The 25,013-nt window shown below is 43.7% G+C and overlaps 1 protein-coding gene across 1 annotated transcript; it reads left to right on the top strand.

Annotated features, from left to right (window-relative positions):
* Positions 1 to 261: 261 nt before the first annotated feature.
* On the top strand, positions 262 to 25,013 carry LOC130473336 (chitotriosidase-1-like). Its single transcript, XM_056844859.1, has 14 exons — positions 262 to 334; positions 1,482 to 1,604; positions 5,882 to 5,993; positions 9,429 to 9,535; positions 13,569 to 13,700; positions 14,663 to 14,867; positions 16,217 to 16,270; positions 17,559 to 17,724; positions 18,041 to 18,165; positions 18,298 to 18,421; positions 18,515 to 18,697; positions 19,880 to 19,999; positions 22,548 to 22,683; positions 24,511 to 25,013. Exons 1-14 carry the CDS (start codon positions 262 to 264, stop codon positions 25,011 to 25,013), a joined length of 2,163 nt encoding a protein of 720 aa, XP_056700837.1.

Below are 25,013 nucleotides of genomic sequence, written 5' to 3'. Positions count from 1 at the left end.
TAGAGGTTTCATTCATGTCACATAAAGGTGAAAAATCATTTCATTTATGTGAGTGTAGCAATCTTCCTTTTGCTGAGATCAGTTGATGTGCAATGTCAAATACTCATGGGAAAATTAGCATCCATTTCCTACTAATGGGATTAGTGCATGCCTGATAATCTGATTAATGCTCTACAAATCTTCAAACCACATCTCTCAGACTGATGAAAAAGAAGTTATTTTATTTGCAGAATCTGTGCCTGCTTTGTGGTCTTAACAATAATGGAGAGCTTGTTGAGAAGTCTCCTAGTCCTGTTGTGCTTCCTGATTGCAGAACCAGTTGAATGTGTGAATGGTAAGATAATCTCTTTAAAGTGCCTTAATCAGTTTGGCGGGGGCAGGGAAAAAGAGAAATCAAATCCAAATTTTACATACCAGAAAATCATATATAATGAAGAAAACCCGTTCCGCCACTCATCATAATGTTCAATTAATTTCAAAACTTTTTACTTGTATCTTGTTTTAAACTGTTGATGTATGTGCCTTTTCCTGCCTTTATTCAATTTTCTTCGCACACCCCTAAATGTCTTAGTTTGTACTCCTGGGGGTTTGTGTACCCTAAGTTGGGAATCACTGCACATAAGAAGACCCCTGCTTGACTAGACAAATGGTTCATCAAGAAAGAGAACCAGCATGATGTAGTGGTTAAGAGCAGTGGTTTGGAGCGGTGGACTCTGATCTGGAGAACCAGGTTTGATTCCCCACTCCTCCACATTAGTGGCGGAGGCTAATCTGATGAACTGGATTTGTTTCCCCTACACATGAACTGGATTTGTTTCCCCTACACATGAAACCAACTGGGTGACCTTGGGCTAGTCACACTCTCTCAGCCCCACCTACCTCATAGGTTGTCTGTTGTGGGGAGGGGAAGGGAAAGTGAGTGTAAGCTGGTTTGATTCTTCCTTAAGTGGTAGAGAAAGTCAGCATATTAAAACCAACTCTTATTATTATTATTTACATTTTTACAATGCAATCCTATGCAAGTTTACTGAGATGCAAGTATTTTCTTAAGGCATGCATTAAAAACATTGCATATTGTGCACCTTGCCTACCTCACTGGTAAACACTGCACAGAAGTAGTTTCTCCTCCTCCTTATACTACTACTACTATCATCTTTCTCTTTACAGTGTTTGCTGGGCCAGTTTCCTCTTTCTCCCTCCTTGCTTCTGGCCTCCTCAAGCCCTAAAACACTCCCCAAATTCTAGGAGATAAATTACTCCCAGAATTTTGGGGGTGTTTGGGGTCATTTCGGATATTCCTGAACAGACCAAAGCAGTGTTTTTGTGTGTGATATATTTTGGCTTGGGTATACTGGGATGCATAACTCTTACCTAAGACCCTAGAAAGCGGCTGCCAGTCAGAGTAGACAGAGCAGGACTAGACTGATCACTGTTCTTGCTCAGTGTAAGCCCATTTAATATGTATTTGATCTTTTCTGCAGAGGATGCCACTGAAGAAAAAATTCCATCTAAATTCTGCAATGTCTATAAACATGTTGCCACTGTTGCTGGAACAGGAGGCTCTAAAACCATGTCCTTCTGGCATCTGAATTGTCCATTTGAAGGTAAGGAGAAAAATGTCAGTAGCTTCAACATTACTCTGCCCACATATTCCCTTAGGAAGATAAAAACAAGGATCTTTGAGTGATGCCTCCAATCTCCTGCCATTTTCAGCATAGTCATGGCATCTCTGCACCAAAATAAAAGGTGTCTTTACAAAAAACTGTGCTCTGTTATCATTGAACCATTTTGATTTGAAAAGAAAATGCATTTGCCCAAGATACACCAGGTGAAGAGCACATTTCTTTTCAAAAATTCTTAGCTGAATAAAAAGACAGGCTTAATACTGGTTTTGGAGCTGACCTATATTTGAGTGTGTGTGTGGGGTGAACTATTCAAAATAATCTTGGGCATTTGCAGGGAGCACTTAGTGGGTGAGGAAAGGGTTAACTAGCCCTTTCTTGCCCTAGCAGTTCCCTCCTGCAAGGGCTTCCTCCCTCCACACGCTGCATTTTCCTTAACAGATAAGCATAGGAATGGGAGCTTCTTCTAATATGTGGCTCAACCCTTAGTTCACATCCTGTGCTTGGGATATATTTCTTGTTGTTCTGACTGTAGAAAGCAGCACAGGATTAGACTGAATTGTCAGCTAATTCATATAGACAGAAGCACATAAAGCTTTCATTCATGTCTATATGGGAAGGCAGTGTGAATGAGTGGGAGAGAAGATGGCATGGCATAGGCCAGTCTCACCAGATATTGTAAGTGAAGCAGGGTTGATATTTGGATGGGAGATCATTAAGGAACTCTCTGCAGGAAGACTTTGCCCTGTATGGTGATCCCAGTTGCTGATTCTCTAGAGGTCTTTCATCACAAAAAGTTGGTTCCACACTAGAAATCAAATATTTTAGCTGCATGGATTTTTTTAAATTAATGTTTAGAATGTAGGGAACTTTTCCTGACTCTGTGGAATCAGGGAACACAGAATGTGTTTCACAACTTCAAAACTGTTATTTTTCTTCTTGAAGCCAATAAAAATCAGCTTTTTCCTTTGGCTGTTTTTTACATAAATGTTGAAACTATACTAATCTGCATTAGATACCAAAGGAATTAGAACAGTTTCAAAACAGTTGTAGGTGGGGAGAGGGACAGTTCAGTAGAATGTATGCCTTGGAGAAGGTCCCAAGTTCAGTTTCTGGCATCTCCAACTTAAGCATCTCAGGTGGGAAGGTTGGGGCAAGTCTGTGCCAGAGACGTTGGAGAACTGCTGCCATTGTGACTGGGAATGCATCCACAATCAGCATTTTTTCCCCTGGAGTATTTGCATAGTTTCCTTACTGATGTATTCCATGGAATACAGACAACACTGATTCCAGATTTTGGCATTCCCATGTTTTCCCTCATTGTCATTTGTTTTTTAAAATTCAAGTTCTGATTTGTCACAGATGTTTTAGTGTGCGACACAATTATAGCACAAAGCTTTCAGATGTGAAGGAAGTCATGTTGTCTCACCTGGGCTGCCTTCACACAGCAGTGAGCAGGACTGAAGCCTGCAGGAACAGTTTGGAGGAACGATTTTCTAATGTAGCTCATGAGAACATAGAATCTAGCCTGCCGCTCTGGCCCCACCACAAAGGTTTGATGAAACTGACAAGGTTAGGGCTGCCAGGTCCCTCTTTGCCACTGGCAGGAGGTTTTTGGGGCAGAGCCTGAGGAGGGCGGGGTTTGGGGAGGGGAGGGCCTTCAATGTCATAGAGTCCAATTGCCAAAGCGGCCATTTTCTCCAGGGGAACTGATCTCTATCGGCTGGAGAGCAGTTGTAATAGCAGGAGATATCCAGCTAGTACCTGAAAGTTGCCAACCCTAGACAAGGTGGAGAAAGTCTTGTCCGTTTCACCTACATTTTTTGGGAGGAGGAGCAGTATCACAGTGCACACAAGTGCTAGTATATATACTCTGCATTTTTTGTGTTTAAAGTGCTCATTTTGGGGAATATGGACAACAGGAAAGCCCTACGCCACACGCCCTATGCCACAAGGCCTATCCCAAAAGGGAAAGGGTGGATTCCATGAATACAGGCTGGAGGGAGGGGGAGACAGTGGAGAAGCTAATGACAGATGAGAAAGCTAACCTAATTCTCACCATGGCTTTGCCAAGTGCTGAACACAGCATGTGAGCCTCTCCCTGGAGATCAGAATATAGTTTGCCTTGTCTTCTTCTAATGCCACGGCATTCCCTCTGTCGCTGGGGCACCTGCTCTCTCCATCTGGGTAGGGACTCTGACTATTTTTAATATATCCAGTGTGATAAAATCTCTGTCACGTTAACACATAGGGACTAGATAATATGCAATTGCAACAGAATGGGACAAACACTGGTATGGTACTAACAACAAACATTGATATTCATTGGTTTTACTGAACATTTATGAAACCAGTGAATATAAATAAGTGGCCCCCACCAATAATACAATCACACTGGAGGACATGGGGGTGGGTTATGCACAGCAGCTACTGTCATTCATATCCAGACTTCTTAACTGGCATGCTTTTGAGGGCCCCTCCCCTAGCATGGTCTTTGATTGACTGAAGTCAGGTGCACTTTTGTATCTGCACCATCTACTCTCTTCATGGTGACAATATTTTCAAATGATGGCCATGATGCAGTGTGCAAGTATAATGTGTCTCCACAATGTGTCTATGAACTTGGGCAGTTCCTGGGAGGGGGGCATCTTGGCCATCTTCTGGGCACTGGGAATGTGTGGGGGAGGTAGTTGTGAGTTTCCTGCATTGTGCAGGGGGTTGGACTAGATAACCCTGGTGGTCCCTTCCAACTCGACGATTCTATGATTCTATGTGCACAATATATCTACTCAGTATATCTAATTCTCAAGGTGGCCCCATCTGTGGATGGAGCTTTGAATGGACAAAGCAGATCTTTCTATGAACCTGAAAAACTCCCCATGTCTGCAGAAAAACCTGAAACCTTAAAAATAAAAAAATGGGGGCTAATCCCCCCAAAATAATAAAAGCCACACCTGTACCTTGGTATCTGAAGAAGCGAGCTATGGCTCACAAAAGCTCATACCCTGCAAGAAATTTTTGTTAGTCTTTAAGGTGCTACTGGACTCTTGCTCTTTTCTACAGTACCTTTAAGAAATTAATGCCTTCTGCAGTGGCCATTATGGGGATGCTAGGCAACCACAGCAGTATTGCTAGCCTTCAAACCTTGGTTTCCATCAGTAAAAGGCAGGGGGATGGCCATTTTCAGGGCTGTTGTGACCTTTGAGGGAAGACTTATTGGGGCTGGGCCCAGCAGCAACCACTTGAGACCATGTGACTTGCATGGCTCATCCTAGACTGGCTGCTTGCTACTGTTCAACTGTAGCCACTCCCCATGGAAGCCAGTGTGGTGTAGTGGTTAAAGTTTCAGACTGTAGATTCCCCGCTGTGCAACTGGGCCTGGCTCTGCAGCGGGCACTATGCAACTGGCCTGGGCCTGGGCCAGTGGCCAGCAGTGCAGAGTTTTCTCAGGGGGAGTGAAGGAGGGAAAGGTGATGACTGGGAGAAGATAAAGGGAGGTTGGCTGGTGGATGGGAAGAGTAGAAGGAAGCAGGAAAAAGGGGGGCTATGGGGGCTCTCAGGGAAGGGAAAGGGGAAATAGTGGGGGAAGGGAAAATGAGATGCCCCTTGCAAGGCCTTGTGGGTCCCCCATTTGTCTGTTATGATTTTATCTCACCCATCCTCCAAGGAGCTCAAGATTAACAGACATGTTTCTCTCCTCCTCTATTTTATCCTTGCAACAACTCTGTAAAACAGATTAGGCTGAGAGACTGGTCCAAGATCACCTTGTGAGGTTTGTGCTAGAGTCCTGGACTCCCCCTGAACTCCCCAGTCCTAGTCATGGATCCAGCAATGCACAAAGAGAAATGTAAATGGTCTAAGCACAGTTCTGCTTGAGCATGACCATGTGAAATACCTAGGGCTTTCTTCCCTATATTTTACATTGCCCAGAAATCACTTCCACAATGTCTTCACACTTCTGCTTTCCCAAGGATCTTTGAGAAAATCTTCTGGTCGATCCAAGCCCTAGTCTAATACTCTAACCACTACTCCACACTGGCTGAAGAGTTCGTGTCTTTCACCAACAAAGCTTTTTGTGTCATTAAAATCCTTCTAATATATTTGCATATGACAGCAGACCTAGATATGAGCCACAAGAAGGAACCTGTATTTTTAAATGAGAAGTAGGCAGTGTTCACTGCTCAAAACTCTGCTTTGTTCTGAATAGTGTCAAGATGAGAACATTTTTGAGCTAATACCACCATGTTGTCCCCTTCCAGGCCATTATGCTCTTGGAGATGTGGCTAAAAGAGGTTCTGGACAACCTGTGACTTGGGCTTTGATGGTAAAGGAAGAGGGTAATGGTCTTCTGAAACATCCTCAAGGTTTCAGGTACTTTATGGAAGTGATAATTGTACAGAAAAATTGCTTTTATTTATTGAACTTAATACAATGAATTTGGAATCACTCCCTGCTACAAAGGGTGGCAGAAAACTACGAAATGGCCAACAAATGCTGAGAACTACAAGTAGATGTTTTGAGCAAGTGGGTATAGTAGGGTCACCTGTCCCCAGCTGGTGCCACTCAAAGCGGAGGTGGAAGAAATTTTTTTTAAAGGGCCATCTGCGTGGCATCACTTCCAGGAACAACCACAAATGACGTCACACCTCTCTAGGAATCACTGAAATCTGGCCAGTTCCTAAAAAGCTGTGATATCACCTCCAGGAAAACCTGTATGGCCACCCACATGTCCCCCCAGTCTCCCACTGGTTGCCAAGAATTTCATATTGAAATTCTGTACTGAGGTCCCAAACACTGGCATGTATCCAACCATGCCGTTCTACTGATGGAACAGCATTTCTCTTTGCAGAAGAAGAGATAGCAATTTCTGCTTCCCCCTTCTACTTTGCCCAGGTACAAAATTTAAGGTGGTTTAGTGGGCTGCTGCAGGCGAGGGAAACAGGAAAGCCCTAGTCTGCAAAGTTCTCGGATAGCAGGGCACATGTTGCTTTCCATTATCTTCTTGTCCCAAGACTCCTAAACAATGTTCTTATGCCTTCACTTGTGTTTTCCAAATGTCTTGAGCAGCAAACCTCAAGCTGTGGTTTCCTTTCTCTACCATTTAGCTGAGAAAAGCGGCTTAAGAATAGGGATGATCATATTTTATAAAATGAATGATAAAAGCAAATGAACAGGTTTCATTTGTTTCCATTCATTTTGTTTCTCTGATACCTGGCAGTCTAGGACATAGTGAAAAGAGAGGAATGGGTAACCGAAGGAGAGGGAGTCAGGAGAGATGAATTAAAAATATTGCAAGAGAATTATCCTGAAATGTCTAGTACAGCCTAGTTCTAAACTCTGCATTGCCAGAAAATCTAATCTTTCCTATGTTCTACCTGCAAATATATCATTCCCCAAAACTATGGAAAAGTCTTCAGATGTGACAGTTGTTCAGCACTATTTCTAATATTGTATTTTAATGTTTTGGATTTTTAGAGAACTCTGGAGAAAGAGAACCCATGGAACAAAGAATCAAGTTAAAATATTAGAAATGGTGTGTCCAAATGGATATAAAGCTCTAGGAAATGTAGTTATTAAGGGCTACAATCAGGATCCTGACCACCATAAATACAGGCAAGTCAAGAGCACAATTTTCTTCTCTTGGTTTAATATAGGTCTTTTTACAGAACTTTAAAAACCATAATAGCTAATTGTTACATTTTTAATTTTTATTTTGATTGTGGGTAAGAAAATAGGTCTGAAGGGGAAAACAACTACATCCAAGCTTTACTCATGTTAGGTCTCTAAAAAGAATCAGCTTAGCAGGATTTTGAGATCTATAAACCAGAAGGAGCCACAGTGTAATTCCACATGAAACACTTGTTGGGAAATACGTGTGAGGGTTTAGACAGGGTACAGTATATAGTAGGTGTCCAAGAACTGCATAAGAAAATGAGATCACCGGGTAAAGACAACAGAGGTCAATGGTGAAGGGCCTGAGAGAGAGGATGAGAAGTGAGAACCATTTATTATATTTATTGACTATATAATTGCTATTTAAAATATGGTGGCTGTAATCATATTCTGGCCCTGACCTGGATGGCCCAGGCTAGCCTGATCTCGTCAGATCCCAGAAGCTAAGCAGGGTCAGCCCTGGTTAGCATTTTGATGGGCGACCACCAAGGAATACCAGGGTTGCTGTGCAGAGGAAGGCACTGGCAAACCACCTCTGTTAGTCTCTTGCCATGAAAACCCCAAAAGGGGTCGCCATAAGTTGGCTGCGACTTGATGGCACTTCACACACACACACAATCTTATTCTGAGTTGCCTGTCCATAGACTTCAGTTGTGGCTCATGAGCCACATGGGGCTCTTTGACATGCCTCCAGTGGCTCTTCTGCCACTGTTCCCCAATGTGGTACCCACCCGATGTTCCAGGAAAGTGTGCAAGGCCATTGTCCTACAGGGCTTGTGGTAGGTAGGTAGTTCCCACCTTGAAACAGCCGCTGCTGCAGGTACTGGAGGATGGGTAAGCTGTGAACCTCCGTGAGCTGCAGGCCTCATGCTAGATATGGAAGTAAAGGGCCCATCCTCTCCACACCCTTCTTCATAGTTGCCAGACTTTCATCCTAGTACCCAGGCAGCTGCTGGGAGGTGAGCAAGCTGGCCACAGAAAAGGGAGAGAAACTGACTTTCAGCCATGTCCTCCAGCCATGCAGAAAATTATGTGGGTTGCCACAGCCTTTTCAGCATAGACCTGTGCCCTGATATGATATGATGAAGATGAAAGGGCATGAGATACCACTGGCTCGTAATTTTTTAAGCTAGTACTTTAATGTTGGTTGAAGCTGATTTAAGAGAGTACGTCTTCCAAACAGATGTCCAGTTGTCCTCAGAGGTATTAGATTTGATTTATCTCTGCTTCTTCTTAGTATATGAGGGAGCTAAAGGAGAGTTCTTTTTTCTCCAAGTAGAATCTCATCTTTGAGTTCTCAGCCCTCATGAGAGTAGAGTATTGCTCGGGTACTATGTCAAGAACAGATTTTAGACATCCAGCCACAAGACCAAAAAAAAAAAAAGAGGATGGAGAATTCGACACAACCAAAATATTGTCCAAAACTCTGAGCTTCAGGTGTGGCAGAATTGCAGTGAGCCTGGAAGCTGTTGCAATGTCATGGATCCTGAGTCTGTTCCAGAAATAGCATGTATCCCTATTACTTGGGGCTGTGGTTCAGTGGCAGGGCACCTACTTTGCATGCAGAAGGTCCCAAGTTTAATCTCTAATAGTAAGTGATGTGAAAGACCTCTACCAGAGACCTTGGAGAGTTGCTGCCAGTCACGATAGACAATACTGATACACTAGTGGTCTGTCTCAGTATAAATCTCTCTACAGAGGTTGTGCTAGACCTCAGCTTGCATGTTGTATCATTTTTATTATTTGTGGCAAAAAGGCTGTGACAGCACCAAGTTCAAGGCAGGGGAAGAACCTTAGAACATGTACAGAAAGGCTCTAGGCTTCTCTGTGCACACTCAGAGAGGATTGCAGAATGGGACAGAACTATTCCAGGCTCCATCAAAACTACCCAAGTAAAATCATATGATTTTACTCATCCCTGCTAGAAACCCATGATTTCAAATTTGCCTTTTGTTTTTGACTTTTTGTGGATGATAAACATGGGACAAAACCGATCTTTGGAGATTAGTGTGAGATACCCAAATTAGTATCATAACTGAACATTAACCAATAGATGCCACAATAGAGCCAATGACAAACAGCTTCAAATACATAGATAAAATTGATATTCTTTTAAAATGATGATTTCTGTAGATGTGTCAATGAAAGTCTGCTAGTACAAGGAAAATCTGCACTTATTTCAAGTCTGACTGATGATCTTGGAGCATGGGAAATTGAAGCTGATCATGCTGTAACTCCAGGTAATCCTAATTAATATAACTGCTACAATTACTTAAGAGCAAGAGAATAGTAGGGGGAAGAACATATAGCTATCTCTGTTTTGAAGATGAATCTTTCATAAAACTTGTGAGACCAGGTATGTAACATTTGGCAACTGGAGGTACTTTTTAATATGTATCTGTGTTGTGTTTACAGACACAATATTACGAACAGCTTTTGTGAGCTTAATATTGCCTAAGGAGGGCCAGTTTTCTTTGCTTCTTTACTTTGCTAGAGGAGCTTAAATGCTTATGTCCTTTCTTACTTATTTAGAAAACGTATATGCTGCTCCTCCAGAGACCTGATCAAGGCAGCGCACACAGTGAAGCAACAGACAATAAAATAATTTTTTAAAATATATATTATTAATTTTAAAAGCCATAAAAGAAGCCAGGGGCATAAAGCAGCATGAAAATATTAATCAGTCCTAAACATTATTCATAGAACAATCCCCAGGCTAGACAAGATGGACCATTTCAGTTAAAAACTTGGGTAAAGAGAAATATTTCGGCTTTGCACCTAAGGGACAGTAAAGTAGGTGCCAGAAAAGCCCAACAGGGAAGGCTTTTCAAAAGTAATATATGTGAGTATATGTAAAAGTGTTATCACGTCACAGGTGACTTATGGCAACCCTATAGGGCAGGGGTGGGGAACCTTTTTTCCGCCAAGGGCCATTTGGATATTTATAACATCATTCATTGGCCATACAAAATTATCAACTTAAAAATTAGCCAACCAAGCCCCAAGCAGGCAGCTGCCCCAGATGACCCCCCCCCCCGGTGCAGGCAAGCAGGCAGGCATCCAACCAGTGGCGCACTCACCCACCTGGTGGCACAGGCATAGCCGGGCATAGCCGTCCAGCCACACGCCGGGCATAGCCGTCCAGCCACACGCCAGAGTTGCTCCTGCTCTGCATGGTCAGGGCCGGAGTCTACAGCCGGCTCCTGCTACCTCTGCCTGCAGGGATGAAATTAGGACACACTGGCTAAGAACTCCCCCCCCCCCATGTGGTTTCATGAAGATATTTAACAGCATGGGAGACAACAGGTTCCCGTGAAGGGACCCTATAACACAAATTTAATGGAATCAAGCAACAGTCTTCCAGCACTACCTTCTGGAATTAGCAAGCCAAATAAGAATTGAACCATCAAAGGACGGTGCCCCCTATTGTCAATGCAGCCAGGGTGACCTAACCCAGGCTTGAACCTAGACTAAAATGGGTCTAGATCAGGGGTTTCAAACTCATTTGTTATGGGGGCCGGATCTGACATAAATGTCACTTGGTAGGGCCAGGCCATGCCTCGCCAGCCCAGATCGGGACTGGAGTGGGTGGTTTCCTCAGCTGGCTCGCGGGCTGGGTAAGAGCTCTCAAGGGGCCGGATCTGGCCCTCGGGCCTTATGTTTGACACCCCTGGTCTAGATAATCCATATCCTCAAAGAGCACCTGAAGCTGCATAGCTACCACCCACTCTAGCACTTTGTCCAAGAATGGAATTTTGGCAACTGGGCTAGCTGTTTAGGACATTTGGGTCCAGGGATCAGGGGCAGGTTGGGGGAGAAGGACCCCACCTGACCTACCTTGGCCTCATCTCCAATTCTATCCCCAGCACACCAGAGCTCTGCACCCCAAAGGAAGGAGGGACAGCCTTCTGGCCAGCCCCAAGCAAGAGCCTGAAAGAAGCTTTTCTCCCCTCACTTGATTTTCCATTCCCCACTACCATATTTCCCATTGATACCTCTGATAAACTTTGCAGGTATAAAACAGAAATCTACAAAGTCATTTTAAAATACTAATATTGAAAGAGCGCAGATCTGGTAGATAAAAAAAAAAATCACAGAGTAAGAAATACTCTGTGGAAAGTGCCGTCAAGACGCAGCTCACTAATGGTGACCCCGCAGGGTTTTCAAGGCAAGAGACATTCTGAGGTAGTTTGCCATTGCCTGCCTCTGAGTGGGCTGAGAGAGTTCTGAGAGAACTGTGACTGGCCCTAGGTCACCCAGCAGGCTTCATGTGGAGGAGCACGGAATCAAACCCGGTTCTCCAGATTAGAGGCTGCCACTCTTAACCACTACGCCACGCTGGCTCTCATGAAATACTAGAGGTTATCAAAGCATTAAATATTGTTAAAACTCCAAGAAAGAATGAACTCCAAGACAATTCTATAAGCAATTCAGCAACAAAATACTAACTTCCCTAATTTTTTTTAATGCTGTTCTAGAAAAGGGCAGAATTTCAGAGATATAGTGAAAAGCACAAGTAGTGGTAATTCGCAAAGCAGGTATGTGTTGCATTCCACAGTACATTATTTCCTGCTGAAAAAGGACAGAAAGATCTTTGCTGGCTGGCAGGATTAATAATAAACAATTATGATTTATGCTATCAAGCCAAATGTCAGACAACATCAGACATGCTTTATAACTTATCAGCTATAGCAAAATAGAGTCCATCACATCCCTGCTGGCTGGCACGATTAATCTTTTAATCAAGGAAGACATAATAGACATTAATGCTTTATGCTGTCGAGCCAAATGTCAGACAATATTAGACAAACGTTAGACAATATCAGACATGCTTTGAACATTATCCACTATAGCAAAATGAAGTCCATGCCTCTCCCAAAACTTTCACTTAATGCTGAGAGAGAGCTTGGTGGAATGATTCATCCCAAAGATGCTGAGACATATGAACTTTGGACCAAGTTCTTCTGGAAAATATTTTATAGCAACCTAAAGCCATATGTGAAAGTTAACTTCCAGTTGGTAGACTTCTTGGTTTGGGGAGAACTCAAGAGGGATAACTGCTGTCTCCCCTTTTCTTTGCTATCTCTCTAGAGTCCCCGGCTGAAGCAGTTAGATACAACCCCAATGTTATTGTTATAAAAACAAAACACCACAAAATTAGCCCTTTCTCTGATGATACCTTACTTTATGCCACCTTCCCAGAAACCTTAATTTCCTATATTCAAGAGAAATTCAATAAATCTAACAGAGTCTCGAGTTTCAAAATAATTATGACAAATCTAAAATTATATCCATCAATATGTGTAATACAGCCAGATAATAGCTGAAAAAAACTTCTTATACAAATGGATAACATTCCCATTGAAGAACTCAGGGGTTGACTGAAGCAGGCTTACTTAAACACAAATACTTGAAACGTTCTTTTCCAAATGCTCTGACTCGCATCAAGTGTCACTTTAGGCAAAACCATAATGACACACCCATTCAAAATAATCAGACAGAAAATGCACAAACAGTAATCCTATGAATAAATCATAGGTCCTAACAGAGGAAGCAAAAGAGACTCAGACTTTGTTTCTCTGGAACTTTTGGTGAAATGTGTCAGAAAGTCAAATGTATGACCTACATCATCTGACTATCTCTTCAAAGGGGAGATGCACAAGTTCTTCCTTTGCATATTAGACCAACAAGATGTAAAATGCATGATAGGGCTTGCAGTTTTTCTGTCAGTGCTCTAGTATGTTAGGCTGGCTCTTACAATCTGTCAGGGGAAGGTGCTGATGGTCACAGATCTTTTTGGCAATCCTTACCCCAGTAGTCCTTTATGACTCCAAGAAAATTTATGTCAAAGGTTGTGAGACTCTTGTGGAGTAATAGCCACAGGTAGGGAGCCTGCAATAGGGAGGAGGGAGGAGACAAAATCACCCTTTCTGGCTCTTCCATTAGCAGAATTCCTCTGATGTAGGAGAGACGAGAGGGTGATTTCACCCCCTTCCCTCTCCCCACTAAAGCCTCCCAACCTGTGTGGTTATTAGACCATGTGGGTCCCACCTTAGGAATAAACTTTCTCAGGGTTGGAAAGGGCTGCTAGGAAAAGAGGAATGGGAGAAAGATCCATGACCCTTGAGTCCGAGGATCACAGGATCCAACCCGGTGTACGAAGCCACCCTTAAATCTATTCAAAGTATTGACATTGGTCAAAATACATAGATAGCATGCTATCAATAGGACAACAGTGCTATTATTCTAACCTTTATATCTGGATTATTTTAGATGGTTTATCTGCAGGGACTTTTATAGTTATGACCACTCACAGTGACCCCACAGAAAATGTCTATGTCCTCAATGAATACAGCGTGATGTTAAAACAACATGCATCTCTTCAGCCAAACAATTCTGAGGATGGTAAGTTTGCTGGTGAGAAGAATAAAGTTATTTGATGTATTAATATCAGAATAACATATTGATATTTGTAGACCTTCTGCCAAACAGAATTGTTGGGGGCCAATGCTCTGTCCTGATTTGACCCCTGCCGAGCTGAGGACAGCCAGGGCCCGGATACCCCAATTGAGGGAAGCCAGGAAAGGGAGATGGCTGAGACCCAGGCATAATGCTCCAACCCACCCAAGAACAAGGCAGGGAGCCAAGCAGCAGTGGGGAGGGGTGTGGTCAGAATGCAAGGCTGAGCTCGGTCTTGGGGAAGGCCAGAATGGAAGAGGTTCAGAATGGGAAAGGCTAAGAGGCAGCCCTGAGCTGCAAGGGAAAGGGGCAAGGCAGGGAGACAGGCAGCAAGGGAAAGAGGCAGGAAAGGCTTTGCTTTCAGTCTCCCTGGTAGAGCAGGTGGAAGGGGATTGGAGACAGGCCAGAGGAGAAGGCACCACACCTGGCCAGGGAGGAAGCCAGCGACTGAGTTCAGGAGCGAGGGAACAAATCTCCAGGTACCAAAAAGCCCTTGCCTTCCCAATTCTGAGGCTGGTGGACCAATTGCCCCCTTTGGTGGTGGGATGGCAGAAGGCAGGGAGGCCTGTCTGTGGGGTGGCGAGCCTCACAAGAATGTTAGGAAAATTATGTATATAGCAAAAGGCTTACATACCCAAACATACACTGCCAATTTAGCAATGTGGTTGATAGATAAATAGATAATGTAGTACTGTGATACTGATTAATGTGGAAATGCTGCACTTCATCTTCTGCTTGGATTGGCAGTATTCAGAATGTGTTCTGTGCCATTCCCATGTGTCTCGCAGGTGTCAGATTTGGTGAGTCACCTGACGCTCCAAAAAATTTCTGATCAGCTTTACAGCATAAGCATGAAACAAAACTGTTAATTTGTTAAAACAACCACATAATCTTTGTTTTGTTACCAGGGTCTCCTTGCAAGATTGTATGTTACGTCACTAAGTGGTCTCAGTACCGGTCCAAACCTGCAAAGTTTTACCCAGAGGATGTAAACCCAAATTTGTGCACGCACATCACATTTGCCTTTGCGATTATAAGGAACAACCATCTCTCCTGTAATGGATGGAATGATGAAAGTGTTCTCATCCCCCAGATCCAAGCACTAAAGAAGAGGTTGGTTTTTTTAAAAAGATACTTAGATACACCATTGAGATATAAATGTGAGTTGAGAGGGAAAGACTGTTTTGATGCATAGGCATTCTGAGGGTAGCCTGGAGAATCAGATTCTATTGTAGCATAAATTGATCTAGACCACTGGTTCCCAACCTGGGGTCCATGGACCCCCAGTGGTCCTTGAGAACTAAATTAAGGTCCGCGAAACAAAGTTATAAACCCATAATAAATTAATCTTTTTAATTAAAAGTTATCTATTATAAAAAAACATATTCAAATATTATTCTAAGTTTAATGTTTAACTAACAGTTATGATTAAAGTTTATTTTCAAATTCTCTGAATTTTTTTGAACCTTGGGGTCCCTGCACCGAACAAAAAAGTCCTAGTGGTCCCTGGTCAAAAAAAGGCTGGGAACCACTGATCTAGACACTGGGAGGATCCAAGTGATTCTAGCACATCTGATGAAGAATTTGACAGGTTTTTAGGAATAAAGTTGTAAGAAAGGGAATATTGTTTTGGCCTTATGTTATATGATTTAGTAAACACCGCATGTACGGGAAGAACCCTAGCTCCCACCTCTAATCACTGGGGAAGGGGAGTCAGGAGGCAGTTGGAAAGATACAAGTGCTGCTAATGCTGTACAATACAGGCATGCAGGTACTGAGTGAATAGTGAAATCCAGGGCTGGCACATAGTGTCATCAACAGCATACATGACAGTTAGTACTATCCACTGACTAGCTGTGTGTCTGCACAATGCTGCAGTGCAGCCCTGGTTTCTCTGCTGCCGCCTCCAGATGTCCTCTAGTGAAAGCAACAAATTTTCTTCAGTGACTTTCAGGAGCCGTTGTTAGAGTTTTCCAGGCAAACTGCTACACAAGCCATGTTGGTTATTTAGGTAAGTGTCCAGTAGCTGCCAAAACTTCTAGTAATAAGAAGCATGTGTGTGTGTGTCAAGTGCATTCAAGTTGCAGCCGACTTACGGCGACCCCTTTTGGGGTTTTCATGGCAAGAGACTAACAGAGGTGGTTTGCCAGTGCCTTCCTCTGCACAGCAATCCTGGTATTCCTTGGTGGTCTCCCATCCAAATACTAACCAGGGCTGACCCTGCTTAGCTTCTGAGATCTGACGAGATCAGGCTAGCCTGGGCCATCCAGGTCAGGGCAATAAGAATATTTAAATATCCTAAATCTGAGTTCACATGTTTGGTTTGCTGAAGCCTTTGTGTGTGTGTGTGTGTGTGCGTGCGTGCGTGTAACAACGATGGCTATAGATTTCCTACATAAAAACCCAACAACTGTTCCCGATTCTTCCTTAAATATATCAAATATTTTTCCTTTTTTTCACAGAAACCCAGCCTTGTTGACTCTGTTAGCTGTTGGTGGAAGCAGATTTGGCACTGCGTGAGTTGTCTCATTCACTTTTGAAATGACAGGGATGGTGATGGCAGACTCGATGAGGAGCTGTGAACTGAGTTAGAACTGTCATCTGACCTCCATTTGTGACCCTCCTCCTGCTTGAGGCAGGGGAAGGTGGGGAAAGATCCACTCCGCCAATGCCTCCTATGACTTCTTGCAATTGATCCAATGTGTTGTCTCAATAGGCTCTGGTCCTGCATAAGCAACAGCAAATCCTGTTTGGTTGGTCTTCTCTTTTGTGGTGCTGTCTGTGCTAGGCAAGCACAGCAGCAAATGATTTGCTTGTATCCCCTGGAAGGCAGACACCTGAGGGGTAGAGACACAGGCTACATACCTTCCTTGTTGACAGACCAGGGCAGAGGCCATTTCCCCCCTGAACTTGGTAGAGCACAGGCTGCAGAGATGGGTTGCAGAGAGGCAGAGGCAACATTTTTCCCCAACTGCATGGTCAGACTTCGGGGCAGAGCTAATGAAACATGAAAAATCAGTGATAAGGAAGGATCCCAACTCTACCTGAAAGACTATGAGGATCATTCCGAGCTCGGGCAATGTTTTAATTGTATTTAAAACCTTGGGGGGTTAAGATCAGTGTTATGGCACGGGTGTGGGGTAGAGGCAAACATTTTTTAGTTCAGGCCCAGGTGAACTGAGAGAGATCAGATCACCTGGAGAAAATGGCTGCTTCGGCAATTGGACTCTATGGCATTGAAGTCCCTCCCCTCCCCAAACCCTGCCCTCCTCAGGCTCCGCCCCAAAAACCTCCTGCCAGTGGCAAAGAGGGACCTGGCAACCCTAATTATTATGATAGATCAGAGGCCGCTAATCTTAAACTTTTAAATACCAGAAGAAATTCTGGCCATTTTGAGCTGCTCTTACATCTTTTACTTCCTAAGGAATATAACAATACCTAATTCTTCTTCTGCTATGTTCATCTGTACCTCCCTGAAATCTGAAACCTAAAATCTCTGTTCGAACAGCAGATGTAATTTGTAATTCTATTTACAGAATTTATGGTTTCTTTACTAGCAGCCTGAAGAATAAAGTCATGAGCTCACAAGCTATTATATCAGTTTGGGAGCAGCAGTTTTTGTTTTTGTTACTTGCAAGAGGGGAAAGATCCATTGAAGTGAACCTACAGTGCTTTGATATATTTCTGTAGTGTTAATGAACCAGAGCCCAACAATTCCTTCACCAACTCATTCAGAAAGACGACTAAACTTTCAAGCTCTGTATAAAACTGTTGTTTAATGAAGCAGTCTCTCCCCCCCCCCAGTTTCAGCCCCATGCTTTCCACAGCAGCCACCCGCAAGAACTTCATTGACTCAGCTATACCCATACTGCGGAACTATGACTTCGATGGGATTGAGCTGCACTTTGAACATCCTGGGTGTAGGGGAAGTCCCCCTAAGGACAAGCATCGCTTCACTTCGCTAATAGAGGTATGAAATCAGTGGGTCTCTGATTATTGGGGAAGGGCCATAGCTCAGTGGTAGAGCATCTGCTTGGCATGCAGAAGGTCCTAGGTTCAATCCCCAGCATCTCCAGTTAAAGGGACTAGGCAAGTAGGTGATGTGAAAAAACCTCTGCTTGAGACCCTGGAGAGCTGCTACCGGTTTGAGTAGACAATACTGACTGATGGACCAAAGGTCTGATTCAGTATGAGGCAGCTTCATGTGTATGTGTTCATGTGTGTATGTGTATTTGTTTCTACTGAGCAAGCAGGGAAGAAAGTTGAAAAGACCTTTGCTTTCCTAGGAAATGACGGCAGCTTTCGAAAAAGAGGCCAAAGAGACTGGAAATAAGAAGCTGTTGCTTACTGCGGCGGTTGCTGCTCGGAAAGAAACAATCGATGCTGCATATGAAGTTGACAAACTATCAAAGTAAGCTGAAAGAAAACTGTGCTTGATTTTCCTGAGAACAGTTTTGGGGAAAATGAAGCCGACTATAACAATGACAAAATCTTCGTAGAATTGGTTTCTTGCGCTGATCTAATTCTACATTTTTTGTTGCAGACATCTTGATTACATTAGTGTGATGGCCTACAATTTCCATGATGGTTTTCCTGACAGAGTGACAAGGCACAACAGCCCCTTATATGCTGGTGATCACTCTGAAGAAAGCCTGTATGCCACCTGTGTAAGAACCTGTAACATTGCTTATTTTCATAATCATCAGACAAGTGTTTGAGATTGGCAAAAGAGATATATTTTCTTTCTGTCTTTCCTGCAGAAGTTTGCCATGCTGTACTGGATCCAAAAAGGTGCTCCTGCTGGCAAGCTTCTTATGGGGTTTGCCAGCTTTGGACATACCTTCAAGCTTAGCACCATGGACACATCAGTGGGTGCCCCTGCCTCTGGACCTGCCCGTCCAGGACATTATACGCATGAGGCTGGACTCTTGTCATACTATGAGGTAAAGTAATAGAGGAAATAAGAAGCTCTCTGCTTTTTTAGCTTTCCTATGGCTTACCTAAGAGCCACTTGGCTCAGAGTGGTAAGCTGCAGTACTGCAGTCAAAGCTCTTCTCATGACCTGAGTTTGATCCAGGTGGAAGTCGGTTTCAGGCAGCCGGCTCAAGGTTGACTCAGCCTTCCATCCTTCCGAGGCTGGTAAAATGAGTACCCAGCTTGCTGGGGGTAAAGTGTAGACAACTGGGGAAGGCAATGGCAAACCACCCCGTAAACATAGTCTGCCTAGTAAACGTCATGATGTGTCACGGCTTACCTAGCATACTGTTACCCCCAAGTCAAAGGTCTAGCTCAACATATGGTAGCTCAAAACAATATTTTGGCATTGTTTTAACTTAACTTTTGATATATTGCTGTTTCTCTTAACAACAGAATAAGCTGTACTAGGCAGCCGTGTTTCTAGTAGAGTCAGTGTGGTGTAGTGGTTGGAGTGTTAGACTACAATCTGGGAGATCCCAGGTTTGAATCTCACCTCTGCCATGGAAGCGTGCGTAACCTATCTCACACGGTTGCTGTGAGGATAAAGTCAAGCAGAAAATGTTGTAAGCCACTTTGGGTCCATATTGTGGAGAAAAGTGGGGGATCAAATAAATAAAAGGAATTTCTTGAGCCAGTGCTGTGGCTGGAAAAGCTGTGGTTGGAGAAGATGAGTATAGTCACGAACAGTGCTTTTTTCAATTACATTGGGTGGGGAAACTATCTTTCATTCTGGACTTAGCTGTGCAGATTCACATTACCATAGTCAAGACTACTACTACCGCATATATTCTTTGTGGGGCTGCCCTTACATCCTGGAAACTGCAATTAGTGCAAAGTGTGGTAGCTTGACTTCTGACTGGGCCTATCCAATTTGTGCATATTACACCTAACAAAATTGTTCAATAACTGCATTGTTCATAGGGTAGGTGATTCTAACCATCATAGCCTGTTATCAACTTAAACAGGTGCCTTTAAAAAAAAAATGTATATCAGAAAAGCTCAAACTTGTGTTAGTAGATGAGGGAAAGAGAGGTTGGGAAAGAGAGACATATGGGTTGGATCCATATGTTGCATCTCTTATTATAGCACTGTAGTCAAATGTTATGATACACTGATAAGATCATTCTAATACCGTGGTATGTTTGCAGATCTGCCACTTTATAAAGGATGGTGCCACTGTTCAGTGGCTTGAAGACCAGAAGGTTCCATATGCCTACAAAGGTTTTGCCTGGGTTGGATATGACAACAAAAAGAGTTTTGGTTACAAAGTAAGGCCTTGTTTCCTCACTATGACCTTTTCTTTGCTTCAGCATTTTGCTTCTCCAAGTGATCAGCATATATATCTATATTTCACAAATAAAACAGTGACTCTCTCGGACACATGTGACATTTAATTGTCACACCAAGGAGCTTCTACCACATTGCTGACAGTCATTCTTTATACCTATTCTAGATTATTTGCAACTCAATCACATTCAAAATTTATTGTTTACACAAGCTTTGTTGTGAGAAGAGGGGAAGAGAAGTAGTGCACTGACGTGTGTATATGATGTATCTTTCCCATACACACAGATTTAATTTCTAGTGACCAGCATGGGACACTAACAGCGCATTCCTGAGATCTAAGGGTGAAAGCCCTTAGGAGGTTAGGAAGGCGCTGTGACAGCGTCCTGGGCCCCCCGCGCTGGTGTTCGGGCAACTAACGCTGGTGTTAGTGGCCTGAATGCTGGTGGTAAGGCCCGGATACCAATTGCAGGACGCTGCCATGGCAGCACCACCCCGGGACACCAACTGGGCCTTCCAGCAGCATCCCAATGCCATCAAAGGCTGCACCGGTGTCCCGGGAGGCGATCCCGGGCTGTTCCAGTGCCAGCCTGGGAGAGGAGTCGCCTTTAGGTGGCCTCGAAAGCCCTTTTGGGCCAGGAACGACCCTTTTTATTTTTGGCGAGATACGCCATCTTTTAGGTGTGTCCCCATCTGGGGACAGGGTTCAGGCATATTGGGAAAACCTTTATTTTAAGGGTTGTTAGTTTATGAAATCAGGATTGGCTTGCAGACCATGGTTCAGATCTTGGCTTCCCTCAACCAATGTGGCTTTCTTCTGCCACCCCTGCAGAGACCTGCCTGCCCTCCTGCTCTGTGATAGCAATGGCAAGAAAGAATCTAGGATTACGCCAGAAGTCTACCTTCTTAACCCTAGTTAAGACTGCCATCCTAAGGTTTATACCTTTCTAAGACCCTTTAAGTCAATGGGATTAGAAGGATGTAACTCTGCTTAGGATTCATGAATCATAGAATTGGAAGGGACCACCAGGGTCATCCAGACAACCCCCTGCACAATGCAGGAAATGCCAAACTACCTTCCCCCCCACACCCCCAGGGACCCCTACTCTATGCCCAGAACCCTATGAAGGTTGGATGAATTTTTGCAACCCTATGAAGGTTGGATGAATTTTTGATGCGGGGAGGAGGTTTTGATGCAGGGCCGAAACCTCCTTTGGAGGCAGCGCAGCCGCATTGCCTCCAAAGCCCAGTGCAGGCATTCCTCTCAGGAATGCACTGTAAAATTTGAAGAACTGTAGTACACATGTGGCTTAGAGTCCAGTAGCACTTTAGAGACCAACAAGATTTTTGAGAATCAAAACTCCCTGCATCAGATACAAGGACACATGCACACAAACTAATAAATTTTTACAAAATGGCCTTCCAAACATCTGCTCAAAAGGGCAGAAATAAGGGCAAATTAAGGACAAATTAATCACCATCTTTGTCCCTGTAAACATGCAAGAGGAGTATATGAGATTCTACGTGCATAATTTTTTTTAAAAAAATGGGACTTCCAACCACAGCTATACAGCCAGGGTTAAGGTATGTGCCCCTCATACATTTAAACTTTCCAGTCGACATCCATCAAAGGTATAACCTTAACTAGTGTATCCTTACATTAAAAGTCCTGTTAGGTACGGTAGCTCTCCATGAACTAGGCTGATTTTTCCCCGTCAGTACTTTTTAGTCAACAATTTGCATGTGTTTGGGAGCTGAGTCTGCCTTGTTATGCTTCCCACTTTTTAAAAAAGCCTGTGCCAAGAAAAGCTGGATTCTTCTATTCGTATTAATGATGCAACACAAGAAATCTGCTTCTCTTAAATAGAGTCCATTACTACCAGTTCTTGAGGTAGATCTGGTAATCTGTCCATGGAAGGGGCTGACTGATGTTCATTTGGGCTTTCCCCTCCAACCAACAGCTGTGTCCAACCCCGGGAAAGTTTTATTCCCCGGGTCATGGGACTCATCTGGAGTAACCCTCTCATGAGTTGGGAGATTGCAGAGGAGAGGGGAAAGGGGTGAAAATTATCTGTCTTCTGTCAGCGAAACTCCACTCACTGAGCAAAGAGAAGGGAATGATTTTGCTCCCTCCCCTCCCCACCACAGCATTCCAACCTTGGTGGCCATTACTCCATGTGAGCCTCATGACCCTGGGAACAAATTTCCTGGCATTGAGCATGGCTGCTGGGAGGAGAGGAAAGCTGAGAAGATTAGGGATCCTTGTGCAGACCTCATGAGGTCTTTTGTGCTGAATCTAACTCGTTTGGGAGAATGCAAAGAATAATTGGTCCGCATACCCTGACGTCTAGAAATTTTACTCAGTCCTTCCTCTGGTTGCTCAGGCTGTGCCTGAAACGGCTCCTGGATTTGCCAGCTTCTTTTAAAAAAAAACACGAAAATTCCCAAGATGGTCAGTACAAATATCTGTGCTTGAGTGTTGCGATCACAGAATCACAGAATTTACACTGCCTTGGTTGCTTTCACCAACAGGCCCAGTTTGTGAAGAAGCATAAACTTGGCGGAGGCTCTGTATGGACCATTGACCTGGATGACTTCAGAGGCACCTTCTGCAATGAAGGACCTTACCCTCTGACAAGAGAGCTGAAGCGACTGCTTGCGGGCAATGGTGAGCGGATGCCAGGGGGACTTTTAAGGGAATTACCAGAAAAGAAAGCCAAAGCAGCTGTTCCCATTCAACATTTATTATGTTCTTAATTATTTAATATTGATAATCTGTCCAGCAAAAAACAAAACATTCAAGCTGGCTCAGAATCACCATCAAATCACATTTAGTGCAGCCCTTACTTTGCTGCTGTGCATGAGAAAGATTTGTTTATTTATGTTATTTATAATCCACCTTTCTCACAGGGACTCAAGGCAGATTACACACAGTACATCAGTACAATCACAAAAAATGGGACATTTAGTAACCAATGCATTAGGATTTTAGAAGTCTGGAACCACCATAAAGACTTGATGCATGGCATAAGTATTCACTCGACACATTAAACGGTACAGAAATTACATAAATAGGATCCTATTTACAATAAGCTAAACTCAGCAGTATAGACCACAGTCCTTAACCATTTATCCAAGCAAGTTTGCAAACCATTTTGTACAGTGCAATCCCTTACCTGCACAGAAAAGCCCTCTTGAATAGTTCAGTTTTGCATAGTTTGCAGAATGCCAAGAGAGCAGAAACTTTCCCAGTCTCCTTCAGCAAAGCCATTTCACAAGGTAGGAGCCACAGTGGAGAAAGCACACGTCCAGGCAGCTGTTCATTTTGCCCATTTGCAGGTTGGCACCTGCAGAAACCCCTGCTGACTTGAGTTTAGTTGTCATGGCAGAGTATAGGGAGAGAGGCAGTCCCACAAATAAGAGTGGCTCAGGCCATGAACAGCTTTGTATGTGATAGCCAATACCTTAAACTGAGCCCTGTATGGGAGTAATATGCATGCTCCATCTAGTGAGGGGGACCAAAATTTGCTTTCCCCCCCCACCCACACTGCAAGCATCCACTTTGTTCCCCATGTTGTAGCACAGTATTTCAGGAGGCATGAAAGGCTGCAGTAGGAGGAGGACATCATAAAATTCTCATCTTCAAATGCCAGCGTGGTGTAGTGGGTAAGAGCAGTGGTTTGGAGCAGTGGACTCTAATCTGGAGAATCAGGTTGGTTCCCCACTCCTGCACATGAAGCTAGCTGGGCGACCTTGGGCTAGTCTCTCAGTCCTACCTCACAGGGTGTCAGTTGTGGGGGGGAAGGGAAGGTGATTGTACGGTAAGCCGGTTTGATTCTCCCTTAAGTGGTAGAGAAAGTCGGCATATATAAACCAACTCTTCTACTTCTTCTTCTGTTGCCCTGCAATGCATAAGAGCAAAGCCTGTATATTTTACTAGAATCTAATTTCTATGCAATAATTAACTTCCAGCTCAATTCTGAATATGTTTAGTGGGAAGTAAATGTCAATAAATTCAGTGGGATTTACTTCCTAACAAAACACACATAGAACTGTTGCCTTTCTGTCCATTACATATTAGTCACAATATTTATGTGGTGCTCTACAACTGGATCATCAGAGTTATTTGAAGGTAGTTAATTGCTCTAGATAGTCTCAGGCTAACCTGATTTCGTCAGGTCTCAGAAGCTAAGCAGGGTCAGACCTGGCTAGTATTTGGATGGGAGACCTCCAAGGAATACCAGGATTGTGACATGGAGGCAAGCAATGGCAAACCACCTCTGAATGTCTCTTGCCTTGAAAACCTCACCAGGGGTCGCCATAAGTCAGCTGTAACTTGATGGCAAAAAATGTTAATTGCTATAGCTTATGGTAAAGCTTATCACCCTTCCTGCTGCAGTTATTTTTTATTATAGTGTCCAATAGGAATAGGTTAAGATATTCAAATACTGTTGGTACAAGTAGTCAATTATTTGATCCTGCATATATCTTTCAGTGTGTAGTGATGCCGGACATATCACAGTACAAACGGAAACCATTCAACCATCCACCACCTTTCGACCGTCTACCACCCTTCGACCATCTACCACCTTTCTAACTCCTGCCACCCTTCAACCGGCCTCCACCCTTCAACCATCCACCACAACTTTTCTAACTCCTGCCACCCTTCAACCGGCCTCCACCATTCAACCATCCACCACCTTTATAACTGCTGCCACCCTTATACCGGCCTCCACCCATCAAACTTCTACCACCCTTCGACCATCTACCACCCCTCTAACTGCTGCCACCCTTATACCGGCCTCCACCCATCAAACTTCTACCACCCTTCGACCGTCCACCACCTTTCAAACTCCTGCCACCCTTCGACCAGCCACCACCCTTCAAACTTCTACCACCCTTCGACCATCCACCACCCTTCAAAATTCTACTACCCTTCAACCGTCCAGAAAGGATGACAGCACTTACCGCCATTCAGGAGATCCAACTAAACATTAA

The sequence above is a fragment of the Euleptes europaea genome, chromosome 2 (genome assembly GCF_029931775.1).
Source record: "Euleptes europaea isolate rEulEur1 chromosome 2, rEulEur1.hap1, whole genome shotgun sequence".
NCBI lineage: Eukaryota > Metazoa > Chordata > Lepidosauria > Squamata > Sphaerodactylidae > Euleptes > Euleptes europaea.
This window is presented reverse-complemented; position numbering and strand designations above follow the sequence as displayed.